General features: G+C 25.7%; 1 protein-coding gene across 1 annotated transcript; it reads left to right on the top strand.

Moving 5' to 3' along the window:
• The first annotated feature begins 37 nt into the window (after nucleotides 1–37).
• LOC127287838 (uncharacterized) lies at nucleotides 38–14,713 on the top strand. The gene is made up of 4 exons (XM_051314960.1): nucleotides 38–240; nucleotides 8,851–9,178; nucleotides 9,586–9,729; nucleotides 12,691–14,713. Exons 2-4 carry the CDS (start codon nucleotides 8,967–8,969, stop codon nucleotides 14,711–14,713), a joined length of 2,379 nt encoding a protein of 792 aa, XP_051170917.1. The 5' UTR covers nucleotides 38–240; nucleotides 8,851–8,966.

Raw genomic sequence — 14,713 nt, 5'->3', positions numbered from 1 at the left:
CATATTACTAAGACGTTGACTGCTCCATCATGTCATTGCGACGTGATACCTGGTTCGATTCAAATATAGTGATTACATTTACTCTTCGTTAACGCGAGTGTCTTCATTTTCAATTACTAGTGTTTTTAAAAGTTTAGTAAATCTTTACTTTCTTTTAAGAAAAAAAGTCAGTACATTGTATAGTTGATTTCGTGTACTTTTCAACTTTAAAAAAAATTGACAGATCTTATTCAGCTTTAAGTGAGTATTATTTTATGTAATTATAGAAATATATATACCATCACATACTTAAAAAATTATTTTATCAAGATTAAAATGAAAAATCAATTTTTCAAAATTACATTTATTTTAAAAATTTGATTCATTTAAATATAATAAAATTTATATTGATTTGGAAAAAATAAATGTTGCATTAAGCATTTTATTCATTATCATATTGTTTTATGTATTTACAAATTTTATATTTATAAAATAAATATATTATAGAATTTAGGTATACTTATAATTTTTTGATTTAATTATATAAACTAAAAATATTTAGAATGCATCAGAGCAAACATTTTTTTAGATATTCAAAATGTAACCCCTTTTTTATGAAATTCAAAAATATAAAATGTTTTTTTAGGTATCTTCCTTATCCTCTTTAAACTTGCATATATACATATCAAATTATAATATATGGGCGAAATCACGTGAGATTTCCGTCGATCATTTAAATTTGGCCAAATATATTTTTTTCTTGTTTTGTAGTGAAAAAAAAGAGATACGTATTTTTTTATTTTTTTGAAAAATTTTCAAGTTATGAATTTTCAATTTCTTTCTTTTCTTAAAAAATTTTTTTCTTTTTTTATAGTGAAATATGATTTCAGGTTCCAAAAAAATTAAAAAAATAATTTTTAACAATTTTTTGAAATTTTTAGAAATTTGTAAAATTACAAAAAATTGTAAAATTGTTAAATACTATTTTTATTCATTTTTTTGGAACCTGAAATTATATTTCACTATGAAAAATAAAAAAAAATTTTTTAACAAGTTTACAATTTTTTTTAATTTTCAAAAATGCGCAAAATGCTGCACTCGGTGTTTAAATGTTAATTTAAACCTATTAACTTATTGACCCACTCTAAATTTTTTTTCTAAATTTCTTTAGTATTTCCAGATATGTTTAAAAAAAATTAAATAAATATCATATTCAAATTTAAAAAAACAATTTGTTTATAAAGAATTGTTATTTATTAATAAAAAATGAAAAAAAATTTTGTTAACATTATGGAGAAGTAACAGAAAAACTGAAACTTTTGTTCATTTATCAAAAATTTTAAAAAAATCCATTTTTTTCAAGTTATCAGCCATTGAAAATAGGTCTACATTGAAGAAATTGAATTTTTGAAAATTCATAACTCGAAAATTTTTCAAAAAATAAAAAAGTAAAAAAATACCTATGTCTTTTTTTTCGCTACAGAGCAAGAAAATAATATATGCGGCCGAATTTAAAGGGTCGACGGAAATCTCACATGTTTTCGCCTATATAGTATATTATGTATTATATTATTTTAAATTATACAGTAAAAATTTTAATATTATGAAATTGTTATTTTAAAAATCAATTTATCCATAGATATCTTTTTTGTTAACATAAATACATATTATATTATAATATTAAAATATATTTTATTTGACTTTAAATTTTAATTTTGTAAAATTAATATTTGTATTTAAATGTATTATTAATCCTAATGCAGTGAAAGAAAAGTCAATGTAGGTAGTCTGTATGTCTCTATTTGTTTACATTTTCATGCTTCGCTGATCCCAACAATACTATCTTGAATAACTGCTCTATACAGTCCCAGAAATGTTCCTTCAAAAGATATTTCAAAGAAATCGAATTTTATATATTATATTATATTATATTATATTATATTATATTATATTATATTATATTATATTATATTATATTATATTATATTATATTATATTATATTATATTATATTATATTATATTATATTATATTATATTATATTATATTATATTATATTATATTATATTATATTATATTATATTATATTATATTATATTATATTATATTATATTATATTATATTATATTATATTATATTATATTATATTATATTATATTATATTATATTATATTATATTATATTATATTATATTATATTATATTATATTATATTATATTATATTATATTATATTATATTATATTATATTATATTAAATCAAGATTCGCGGTAGAGAATCGACGCCAAGTAATTTTTCCAAACCGCGAATCTATTTTCTCAAAATATCGGCATTTTTCGACCAAAATTGGATATCTCGAAAAGTTCTTTATCGATTTCGTTCAAACTTTTTTTGCCGAGTAAAAAATGTCAAAAAAAGAACTTCTGTAAAAAAAATTTTAATTTTTTTAATAAATTAGGAAAATTAGGCTGAAAAAACACAAAAATTAATGATTTTTTAATATTTGCTCACACCTGGAGCCTGTAGTTCTTAACCGATTCGCTTGAAACTCACCTATAATATCAATTGGGTCAAAATCTCGATATATATTTCAGGATATTTTAATACACTCAAAAAATTTAAAAAATTTTGAATTTTTAGGTTAAAAAATAAATTTTTTTGATATTTGCTCACACCTGGAACCCATAATTCTTAACCGATTCACTTGAAACTCCCCGACAATATCAGTTCGGTAAAAATCTCGATATATAATTAAGGATTTTGAAATACACTCAAAAAATTTAAAAAATTTTTAATTTTTAAGGTAAAAAATCGATTTTATTGATATTTGCTTACACGTGGAGCCTATAGATCTTAATCGATTCGAGTTGTGAGTATTAAATTTTAAGCATGCATTACCAAAAATTTATGTACTTTAAATTAAGACAAAAAAGTAAAGAATCAAGATGTAAAAGTTTTAAAGTGTACATATAGGTGTGAATAGAATTTTAATAATCCGTGTATTTGCCAAAAATGCGTTTTACACAAATTAAAAAATATTTGATCACATAAAAATGGGAACAATAAGTTAGACAAAAGTATTAATTTATTATTATTATTATTATTATTATTATTATTATTATTACTATTATTTAAGTCAAACAAAAAGTATTGAAATCTCAACAAAAACATCTTCGATGCAAAAAGTTACGCCAAGTAAAAATTATCTTAGTTCTGGAAACAATTTGTGAAATGAAAGTTAGCCAAGTAAAATTTATAATTATATTTTAGCTTTTCACAAGACGTATATTTAATTATATTTTTAAAATATGCGTGTAATAAAGAAATGTAATAAAAAAAATGTAATAGAGTTTAATAATTCTTCAAATAATAAAAATTTAAATCGGATTTCTAATTAATAAAAATTTATTTCATAGGCAAAATTGAAAAACTTGGCGTAAATAATTTTTTTACATCTACTTATGCTGTAAATGAATAAAGAAACATCGATTAGGAGTGTAAAAAAATCATCTATATTCGCATCTCAATTATTTAAAAATTATTCAAGCCAAGTTTTTCAATTTTGCCTATGAAATAAATTTTTATTAATTAGAAATCCGATTTAAATTTTTATTATTTAAAGAATTGTTAAACTCTATTACATTTTTTTCTATTACATTTCTTTATTACACGCATATTTTAAAAATATAATTAAATATACGTCTTGTGAAAAGCTAAAATATAATTATAAATTTTACTTGGCTAACTTTCATTTCACAAATTGTTTCCAGAACTAAGATAATTTTTACTTGGCGTAACTTTTTGCATCGAAGATGTTTTTGTTGAGATTATATTATTTTAAAATTAGTATTTGTATTTAAAAGTATTATTAATTATAATGTAGTGAAAGAAGAATCGATATGGGGCATTCCACGGGAGATTTTCATTCAATTTTTTTTCCCCGAAACATTTTTTTTCGAAATCTATATGAAAAATAAGGAAATACGTATATTTTTATTTTTTTATTTGATGAAAATGAAGGAAGTTATGATTTTTTGAAATTTAACGTCAACGAAGAAAGTGTGTTTTTAGAACATTTTTAATCTATTGTACTAAGAAATTAAAAATTATGCTATATATGACATTTGTTCATTTTGTCTCAAATTTTTCAAATATGTGCTCAAAAATAACGTACTTATAACAGAAACAACAAAAAAGTTGAAATTAAACTTATAAAGTGAGTTTTCTCAAAAGAGACACTTTCGACTTTTAATTTTTTTTTGCATTACAATCTCTGATGATTGAAGAATTTTTTCCCCTATCTGCGAAAGTGGTATTTTTAGTTTTTAAATTACGATTTATAATTTTTTTAGTACAGCTCACAGAATTTAAGCATTTTTTCTACAAATATAACCTTTTTCCATTAACATTCATTTGTTTTTTTTTAATTTTCATAAAAACATATTAAAAATCGTTGCGTCAAGCTTAAAAATTGTAAATAGTAATTTAAAAACTAAAAGTACCACTTTCGTAGATAGGGGAAAAAATTCTTCAGCCATCAGAGATTGTAATGCAAAAAAAAAATTAAAAATCGAAAGTGTCTCTTTTGAGAAAACTCACTTTATAAGTTTAATTTCAACTTTTTTGTTGTTTCTGTTATAAGTACGTTATTTTTGAGCACATATTTGAAAAATTTGAGACAAAATGAACAAATGTCATATATAACATAATTTTTAATTTCTTAGTACAATAGATTAAAAAATGTTCCAAAAACACACTTTCTTCGTTGACGTTAAATTTCAAAAAATCATAACTTCTTTCATTTTCATCAAATAAAAAAATAAAAATATACGTATTTCCTTATTTTTCTTATAGATTTCGAAAAAGAATGTTTCGGGGAAAAAAAAATTTTCAATGAAAATCTCCCGTTGAATGACCCATATAGTTTATAAATCTGTTATTTTGTTCATATTTTTATGCTTCAGTGATCCCAACAATGTTATAATAAATTACAGCTCTATACAGAAGCACTATTTTTTCATGAATTGATACTGAGTGTCTTGGTTCAAGACGAACAAATTTAAGATTTGAAATCTTTGTCAAAATCAAGCATAAAGTTCCTATGCAATTTTTGAAAATATGCAACTTGAATACCACGAAAATGTCTCCCCACCACTGCCTCTAACAATGTTAAAAGTGCTTTTTATTTTTTAAAAACTCGGAACAGATTAGAATATTTTAAAAAAGTGCATATGAATATTTTTATGTCCAAGAAGTTAGAACAGTAAAGTTAAAATTTTCAAAAATCAAATATTGCCCTGCATTGTGTTCCAGTCGTACAAAAATTAATTTTTTAAAACACTCAAAATTCTTTTTTGAAAATTTTAACTTTTTAGATAAAAACATTTTTTTGGTTTTTGCTTAACAAACACTTATTGCTTGTTTTTTGTAAATAATTCCAACCTTTAAATATCGTTTGATTATTTAAATACATATATATTTTTTAAATTATTTTTTAGGGTTCCGTACTCGGTTCGGAACCCTATTAATATCGGTTTTTTGAAATCGTGTACCCCCCCCCCTAATCGGCCACACGACTTTATCTGGAGAACTGAAATTTGGTACATATATGTATTTTCGCGTGTAGATTCCAGGAAAAATATAGCGAACCTGATTGGAATTGATTATCATAGGATTATTAAGGAAAAACCATGAATTTTTACGAAAAATGCCTAAAAATGACTATGTCCCCCCCCTAGCGGCCACATATTTTGACATAAAGAGCTCAAATTTGGCACACTTACGTATTTTAACGTGTAAATTACAGGAAAAATATAGTGAACTTAAATGGGATCAATTTACATTGCGTTGTCAAGGAAAAATAAAAAATTTCAAAAAAATGGTATATTCTACCTAGCGCACACAATATTCAACCCAGACAGTTCATGTTTGCTGTATAAATGTATTTTTGCTTGAAAATTATAGGGAAAAAATATAAGCACGATAAGCAAAAAACGAAAAAAGGTTATCCAAAGTGATTTAAATTTATACATTTTGACGTACTTTGACGTGTAGATTACAAAAAAATATAGCGAGGATGATTAGATTGAATTTTCAGGTGCTGTCAAGAAGAAACTGATAATTTTAGAAAAAATCATGAATTTTCTCCCAATAACGAAAAAAATTTTATCTAAAGGGCTTCAAATTTATTATTTTTACGTATTTTTGTGTATAGATTATAGAAATAATTTAATAAACATGATAAGAATTTGACTTTTTCCTTAAGTTTATTTCTTCAGTCGTTACAACTCTAAAATAAAAAAAATCAGACAAGTGCGAGTTACGCTCGCACTGAAATCGAGGGTTCCGTACTCGAAGCGAACTTATTTGGTATAAAATCAAATGTTTCAAAAATATGTGTTGTATGTTAAATAATATAAGTGATACAAAAAGGAACAATTTTGTAAAATTCAAGAAAATTGTTCCTCTTCGTATCACTTATATTTTTTGTCATACAACACATATTTTTTAACCATTTGTTTTTTTACCAAGTAAGTTCGCTTCGAGTACGGAACCCTTGGTTTCAGTGCGAGTGTAACTCGCACTTGTCTGATTTTTTTTATATTTCAGATAAAAATTTCTGTATCGTACTAAGTGAAATAACAGTTGGTCGGATCGGGCGGCAACTTGCACATAATTAAGCCCTATGTGTGATTACTTTAACCATTAAGTATTGTTAGGTTTTATATGAAAATGTAGAAGGAAAAGGAGATTCAATTTTTTTTAAAAATGTAAACAGTGTATTTTTAAAGAGTTATAACATTTAAGTAGTTATATGTGAAAAATATTTTGACCTGTATGTTTTCAAAAGGCCTTTTCCCGCTCTTTCGAATGGTGCACAAACTTTTTCAAAAATATTTAAATTTGACTCCTTTTTTTGGAAATCAAACATTTTTTTCCTTTTTTTAAAATCGGTTTTTTCTTGAGTTTTTCTAAAGTTAAAAATATGTATTTTCACTGCAAAAAATATTGAGAAACCTATCCTTTTTTGTTATTTTTGAGATATTAATTAATTTATTTATTAATATTAATAAAAAATGTAATATTTTACAAATAAATGAAGTTATTGAAATTCTGAAGCTATCAATTAAAAGCTGTCGTAATTCCGCATCCAATGAGCCTAATATGAACTATTTTGGATTAGTGGATTTTTCGTAAACAATTGCAATGTTAGCCAATTTTTTAAAAATAATTCATATAGGACTCGTTGGATGCGTTACTGTTTCCTTTCATTTGATAACGTCAGAATTACGATAAATTTATTTGCTTATAAAATATATCATTTTTTATTTTATTGGTAATTTTTTTATAACATATGGGTGTAGTTCCGATTAGCCCAAACCGCCAATCTTTTTGAAACTGTGTATATCCACGTATTTTGGTGTGCTGATGGCGAAAATCATAATAAAAATTGGCGCAAAATTGAATATCATGGTAAAAACCATAAAAAACACCATAAAACTATAATTTTTTGCGATTAACTCTTAATAAACACTAAAATTCCAGAAAAATTTTTCAACAAAAATTGTAGGTCTCAAAAAAGCAAAAATTTTATTTTGTATACATTCTTTACCAGAAGTGATTATTTTTCGAGAAAAATAAAAAAAACATAAAAAATGATGGAGAAACAGTGCACATCATAACTAGAGAGAAATTTGGTACATGTAGATATACTCTCGTATTTTGATGCGCAGATTACGAAAATGATAGTGAAAATTGGCGCAAAATTGATTATCATGGTGAAAACAATAAAATTATGGTTTTTTGCGATTAATCGTAAAAAACGCAAAATTTCGAAAAATGTTTTAGACAAAAATTGTAGGTCTCAAAAGAATATACAATTTTTTTACCAAAAGTGATTATTCTGCGAGAAAAAAGAAAAAAACCAATCAAAAATGATGGACAAGCAGTGCACATCATAACTAGAGAGAAATTTGGATCCCACCCGATTTTGTCTGCAGAATACTTTCGGCCGTATCCGACCCCTCTCGCCAAGGTTTCTTTAAAATGCAAGCGAGCAAAGCTATACGCGAGGAAAAACGCAACGCGGCCGTATGCCGCATAACTTTTTTTGTCGCAGATCAATTTCCCCCATAACCTACCCCTCTCGCCAAGATTTTTTTAAAATACAAGCGAGCAAAACTCTACGCGAGTAAAAACGTAACGTGGACAACTTCTTTTGTCAATGGTATTCGAAGTTTTTTGAACTTTTCTCAAAAACTAATCAGTTTGGGTGAAAATGTATAGGACATAAAATGTGTGTTCTTTTGAGACCTACAACTTTTGTATACAACATTTTTCGAATTGTTGCGCTTTTTACGAGTTTAGTATAGTTAATTTTTTTTGTTTTTCAGTAAGGAAGACGATGGTATACTGTAAATTTTTTAATAAAGTGATAAGAAATGTGAAAGAATTTGTAAAAACGATCTATAAAAAATAGAAATTTTTTGCATTTTGCGTCGGGTGCATAACCACTCAAGTTTTTCATTCTAGGGTTATAATTGAATTATTAAATAAATTATTTTTATAAAATTTCTTTAATTTGGAGAAAAATAAAAAATTAAATGTTAATTTTCAATTAGAATTTATTATATTAATTTATGTAAAATAATATTTTCTATTGATGTGATAAAATTATATTGAAATAATTAAAAAATGGTTACAAAACTTGATTTATGATAGAATATAAAAAATTTAAAAAGATTGATCTTAATATCTTGATTGCATTATCTCTAAAAATTCCTTTAGAAAAGGACGCTCGTCATTACAGTTCCCTCCTTTCTTTATTAAAGTACTTATTAATTAGCATATAAATTAAACTCTTTTCATTACAGATATTCTACATTAATAATTTTTGTAGTTGCTGAAAATTCGAACAAGAACCTACTGCTAAGAGGAGGAAGGTAAATAAGATTCAGCAACGTGAAAAACGCGAGCTGAAACGAAAGTCATGTTTCATCCAAGACGAAAGAGGACACCACGATTATGTGGTTACTCAACACGTCATTTCAGACGAATTATTAATAATGAAGTAGTAGATGATAAACAGTTACCTGGAAGTTCGCAGTTTAGTGGTACCGATTCTGAAAGTGATATTGAAAAATCATCAGCCCGTGTTTCAACACCAGACACTATTAAAAGTGTCAACAAGAATTTTGAAATGTATGTATTTTATAAATTTTCTACTTTTTTTTCTATCATGTGAGCCATTTATTTATAGTATTACTTTTTTTAAATGTCCTATAAACAATTTTATAATTTATAATTAATATTAATGAATTTAACTAAAAATAACATAAAGTTGCGTTTATCAGTAAATTAAGTTGTATTAAAAATTTTGAATTATTAATAATATTGTTTTTGAAAAGTTTCTTAGAAATTTTGTTTTAGAAAACTGCTTGAAGTTAATAATTTTTTAAAAAGAGGATATTTTCTTAATATTGGAGCAATATATTATGATGATTTGATAAACCAATTTTCAATGTCTAGACAAATGAGCAATTATCGTACACAATATTAAATAATTAAAAAGAAGAATGTTCCAAATTTGACACATTATATTTTTTTAGAATTGAAAGCGGACAATTAAAAAACGTCCATGATAATTTTGATGAGGAGACAACGCAGACGTTTGTTACTTCTACAAGTAATTCAGAAATATCTTTTGATTTATTAAGGAATGAAATAATTGTGGAAGATCAAAACGATTTCAGGTACTATTTATAATTAAACTGTTTTATTTAATCAAAGTAAAATATTTTATTTATTTAAATCTAAAAGGTAACCCGCAGTCATAATATTCAATAAATACATTTTTACATTTTCATCAAATAAATTATCTAGTAAATTTTTTGTGGAATTTTCAAATCAATTTAAAAATTATCGAGTCTAGTAAGTCAGTTAGCAAAATGAAGGGCTTATGCTTTAATCTTGTTTTCTTAAAGTTTTGTTTTTAAGATAGGTGAACACGATAACAAAAACCGCTTATTCGATGCCTATAAAATTTGGAATGCTTCTTTTACACATAAAAAGATATCCTTAATGGAATAAATTTTTGTTTTGATAAAATCTTATTTATTTATTTATTAACAATTAAACAGATAAGTTTTCCAGGAGATTTAAAGTTAATAGTTTGAGCTTCCTTCATTTTTTCAAAATTTCTTTTCCATTTAATTACATTTATGAAAATTAAAAAGTGACAAAAATAAGAATCAAACAGAGATTTTCTCACTGCATATCTACAAATGTAAATAATCTGCCACAAAAATTTAAAAGTAAATTGACAAAAAGAAACTATTGAAGTTAAAGAAACAAAGAATTGAAAAGAATTGAAAAGATTTTCAAAAACTGAATTAAACTTTGATTATGACATATTATTATATGTCGGTAAAGAAAAAATGTCACTTTTGAAATAGAAATTTTTTAACTTCGAACTAAACAAGTTTTAATTATAGTTTCATAAAAATTACAATAACTTTTATTGAAAATGTGTGCGTTAAAAAAATTATAAGAAATTAATATTTGATCGACAAATTTTTAATAATTTAAAAAATTTACTTAAAACATGTTATTTCCGGGTTTTCCGGGTCTCTCATAACGAATTTGGTGCCAGTTTTTAAAAATTCAAAATGGCGGAACCAATATGGCGGACGACTTTTTGAAAATCAAATGCAGTTCGGTTAAAACTTCTAACTCGGGGGTTTTCTGTCACTAATTACGAATTAGGTGTTTTTCAAAATTGAAAATGTTAGATCCAATATGGCGGACAGAAAAATTAAAAATCTATTCAATTTACTAATATCAGATTCTTAATCAGCGACATTGAAAACCCCTGAATAACAAGTTTCAGGCAAAACTGTCAAATTTAAAAAAATTTATTTGTCGTACTGGTTCCGCTAGTTTAATTTTTGAAAAAGTAACATCAGATTTGTAATCAGCGATCCAAAAAACCCCGAGTAACGATTTTCGAGCCATTTTTTTAAAATTATTCCCCCATATTAAACTTTGAAAAACCGGCAACGGATTCGTAATCAGAGACCTTAAAAATGTAAAAATTATAAATGACTAAAGGATGGTTTTACGATTATTAATTCGTACCTTAAAGGGTTAAGAGAGTTTTAAATGTATAGTTTCAACACAAAAAATATTAAAATTTCTTTTTTCTTAACTTTCGACATATTTATTAATTATTTAATTAATGTTAATAAAAAATGATATATTTTTATAAACAAACGAAATTATTGTAATTCTGAAGCTATAAATTAAAAGCTGACTTAATTCTGAATCCAACGAGCCTAATATGAACTATTTTTTTAGAGAATATTTGATAAACAATTGCAATGTTAGCCAATTGTTAATTAAGACTTTACGAATTCAAAGTACTTCCTATAAGGTTCGTTGGATGCGGTTAACTTGTTAACTTTTATTTGGTAATGTCAGAAATACAATAACTTTATTTGTTTATAACATGTATCATTTTTTGATAATTGAAGTATTAACTAAAAATTGTAATTATTATATAAGTAGTTGAAAAATATTTGACATATATGTTTTGGGAGCTTTTACAAATGATGTCACGCACTGAGGAGGAAGAAGGAGATCTTTGCTAAACGTGACACAATGTATTTTTTATATAAGAAAATATAGTAAAAGGGCATGAAGGGGGGGTAGGGGTTAAAAATCTTGAAAAAGTGCGTGACATCATTTGTGAACGCTCCCTTTCAAAGATTTTTTTAGCTCTTTTGATTGGCAAAAAAATGTCAAAAATATCAAAATTTTATCCTGTTTTTAAAATTAAAAATTCTGTTTGTTTTTTTTCAATCGGCCTTTTATTTCTTTTTCAAATTGTTTTAAGAGAGTTTTAAATGTATACTTTCAACACAAAATATATTGAATTTTCTATTTTCTTTGTTTTCGAGATATTTATTAATTATTTAATAAAAAATTATGTATTTTATAAGCAGAATTATCGTCATTCTAAAGCTAAGAATTGAAAATTGACATAATGCCGCATCCAACGAGCCGTATATGAAATATTTTTAATTCGTGAATTGTTAATAAACAATTAGCTAACATTGCAATTGTTTATGAAATATCCTCTAATCCAACGTAGTTCATATTAGGCTCTTTGAATTCCGCATTACGTCAGTTTTCAATCAGTAACTTTAGAATTACAATAACTTTATTTATTTGTAAAATATTTCATTTTTTATTAACATTCATTAGTTAATTAATTAATTAAAATATTGAAAGTAAATAAAAAGGACATCTTAATATTTCTTTAAAAAACCAATCTTAGAAAAAGTCAAAAAAAATTTTATTTTAAAAATGAGGCAAATTTTAAATTTTTTGAAAAGTTTTTTTATGTAGGGGAGAGGGCCCCAAGATGGACATTTGATATAAAATTTTCGTATAAGTGTATATCGCCACGTGATTTTTTTACATTACATTAAAAAATGTTTGTTTACAAATAAAAATTTTTTCTTTGTGGCCAGAGAATACCTTATTTATTGTACTTTCATACGGTATGCACCATTTTAAAATATCCTAAGACATTTGTATTCTACAGCACAAAATAAAAACTTTGTCCATCCTGGGGCCTTCTCCTCTATAAAAAATTTTTGATTAATTTATTACTATTACTTAATACTTATTATTGATTAATTTCTTTACAGGATGGATTGTTCTGACTCTGATTTGCAATATTGGGATACTGAAGAAGAAGAATATTTACATTCTGATGCCAGTATTGAGAGCACTTCATTAGACGATTCTTTCGGTGAGGAAAATAATGATAGTGATGAAATATTTAGAGTTGAAGAAACAATTGTTCATGTACTTGATGAAAATGATGATTTGAATGATACTGACGATGATGATATTGATAATCAAGACAGTTCTAACCCACGAAACATTTTTCTAAGGAAATTACGGGATTGGGCTTTGTTTTTTCACATTAGTCTTATGGCACTTTCTGCTTTATTATTACTCTTGCAACCTTTTATAAACTTTCCGTTGCCAGTAGATGCAAGAACTTTGTTGAGAACAGTAAAACAAGTTAAAATTTCCAAAATGAATGATGGCGAGTATCACCACTTTGGTTTAGACAGAGCAGTAAAAGGAATTATTCGGGAGTTTAATAAACAAGGTCAATCAATCAAAAAAGTAGAATTAATGATTAATATTGATGGTTTACCAATCTCCAAGTCTGGAACTGAAAGCCTCTGGTTGATTCTTTGTTCCGAACTTAACGGTGATGTAGTATATCCTGTTGGTGCCTTTTATGGAAAAAAGAAACCGGATGATGCAAATGAGTTTTTGAAACAATTTGTTGACGAATTGTCTTATTTATGCAACAATGGCTTTGAAGAATCGAATGTACGTATTTCATGTGCAGCAATTATTTGTGATGCTCCAGCCAAGTCTTTCGCTTTCAATCTCAAGGGACACACTGGCTATGATAGTTGCTCAAAATGTGTTATAACTGGTGAATACATTAAACGAACAACAAAACGCAAAAATGGAAAGAAAAATAAGAACCAACGGAAAAACAAGGGCACAGTATGCTTTCCCGGAACTAAACCTTTTGCAGTTAAAACTGATGAAGGCTTTGCAAGAGGTGATTATGAAGAGTTTGACACCGGGAGGGAAACAATTTTACAATCCATTCCAAATTTTGGTTGTATTTCAAATGTTCCGTTAGACTATATGCATTTAGTTTTATTAGGTGTGATGAAAAAACTTATTAAATTGTGGATTACTGGTCCATTGAAAATTCGATTAAGTGCAGTAGATGTTGGAAGAATAGATAAAAGAATGCGTACTCTTCGTTACAATATACCAACTGAATTTTCAAGAAAACCTAGATCAATGTTATTATACCGTTTTTGGAAGGCAACAGAATTCCGTACATTTCTATTGTACGCGGGGCCTGTTGCTCTACAAGGTATTGTTTCTTCTGAAATATTTGATAATTTCATACTTTTACATACTGCAATTTCAGTTTTAGTTGATGAGCTTCTTCTTCAAAATTCGACAAATATTGATGCATGTCACGATATGTTCATAGAATTTGTGAACGGATTTGAAAAAATATACGGCAAAGAGTACGTTTCTCATAACGTTCATAATTTATTGCATATCTGCCCTGACGTAAAAAAGTACGGACGCCTTGACAAATACAGTTCATTCAGATTTGAAAACTATATGTCCACAATAAAGAGGATGATAAGAAAGGGGGAGAAACCTCTTCAACAAATTGCTAAAAGATATTCTGAACGTGAAGCTGCACAAAACAACTCGGAAATAATTGAAAAAATTGAAATAAAGGATGTTCATAGTACAGGACCAGTAACAAAAGATTGCACTAATATAAAACACCAGTTTAAGAGATTGGAATGCAAATCATTTAAAATTAATTGTCGTGAATCTAAAAACAGTTTTGTCATTTTAAAAGACGGAAGATTTGGCCAAGTACTAAATATTGTAGAATGTGACGATGACATTCTATTAGTTATTAAAAATATTGTCTCTATTGAAAAATTATACGACAATCCAGATTCTCGATATATTAATATTCATATTGGAAATTTTTCAAGAGATGGTTACTGCACAATTTCATTCAAGAATATATTATCCAAAATGTGGAGAATACCTTCCAAAAGAGGAATAATCATGCTTCCTTTAAAACATTCTTGA

This window comes from Leptopilina boulardi, unplaced genomic scaffold, assembly GCF_019393585.1.
Source record: "Leptopilina boulardi isolate dan_hultmark-lab unplaced genomic scaffold, ZJU_Lbou_2.1 LbouV2_373, whole genome shotgun sequence".
In the NCBI taxonomy this organism is placed as follows: domain Eukaryota; kingdom Metazoa; phylum Arthropoda; class Insecta; order Hymenoptera; family Figitidae; genus Leptopilina; species Leptopilina boulardi.
The sequence above is the reverse complement of the archived record's forward strand: the minus strand, read 5'-3'. Positions and strand labels throughout refer to the sequence as shown.

Bases quoted from the DNA above. Each gene is read 5' to 3' on its own strand.
- LOC127287838 (XM_051314960.1), top strand. From the start codon at position 8,967: ATGTTTCATCCAAGACGAAAGAGGACACCACGATTATGTGGTTACTCA. The intron at 9,179-9,585 runs GTATGTATTTTA...ATATTTTTTTAG, and splicing joins GTCAACAAGAATTTTGAAAT to AATTGAAAGCGGACAATTAA. The intron at 9,730-12,690 runs GTACTATTTATA...ATTTCTTTACAG, and splicing joins GAAGATCAAAACGATTTCAG to GATGGATTGTTCTGACTCTG.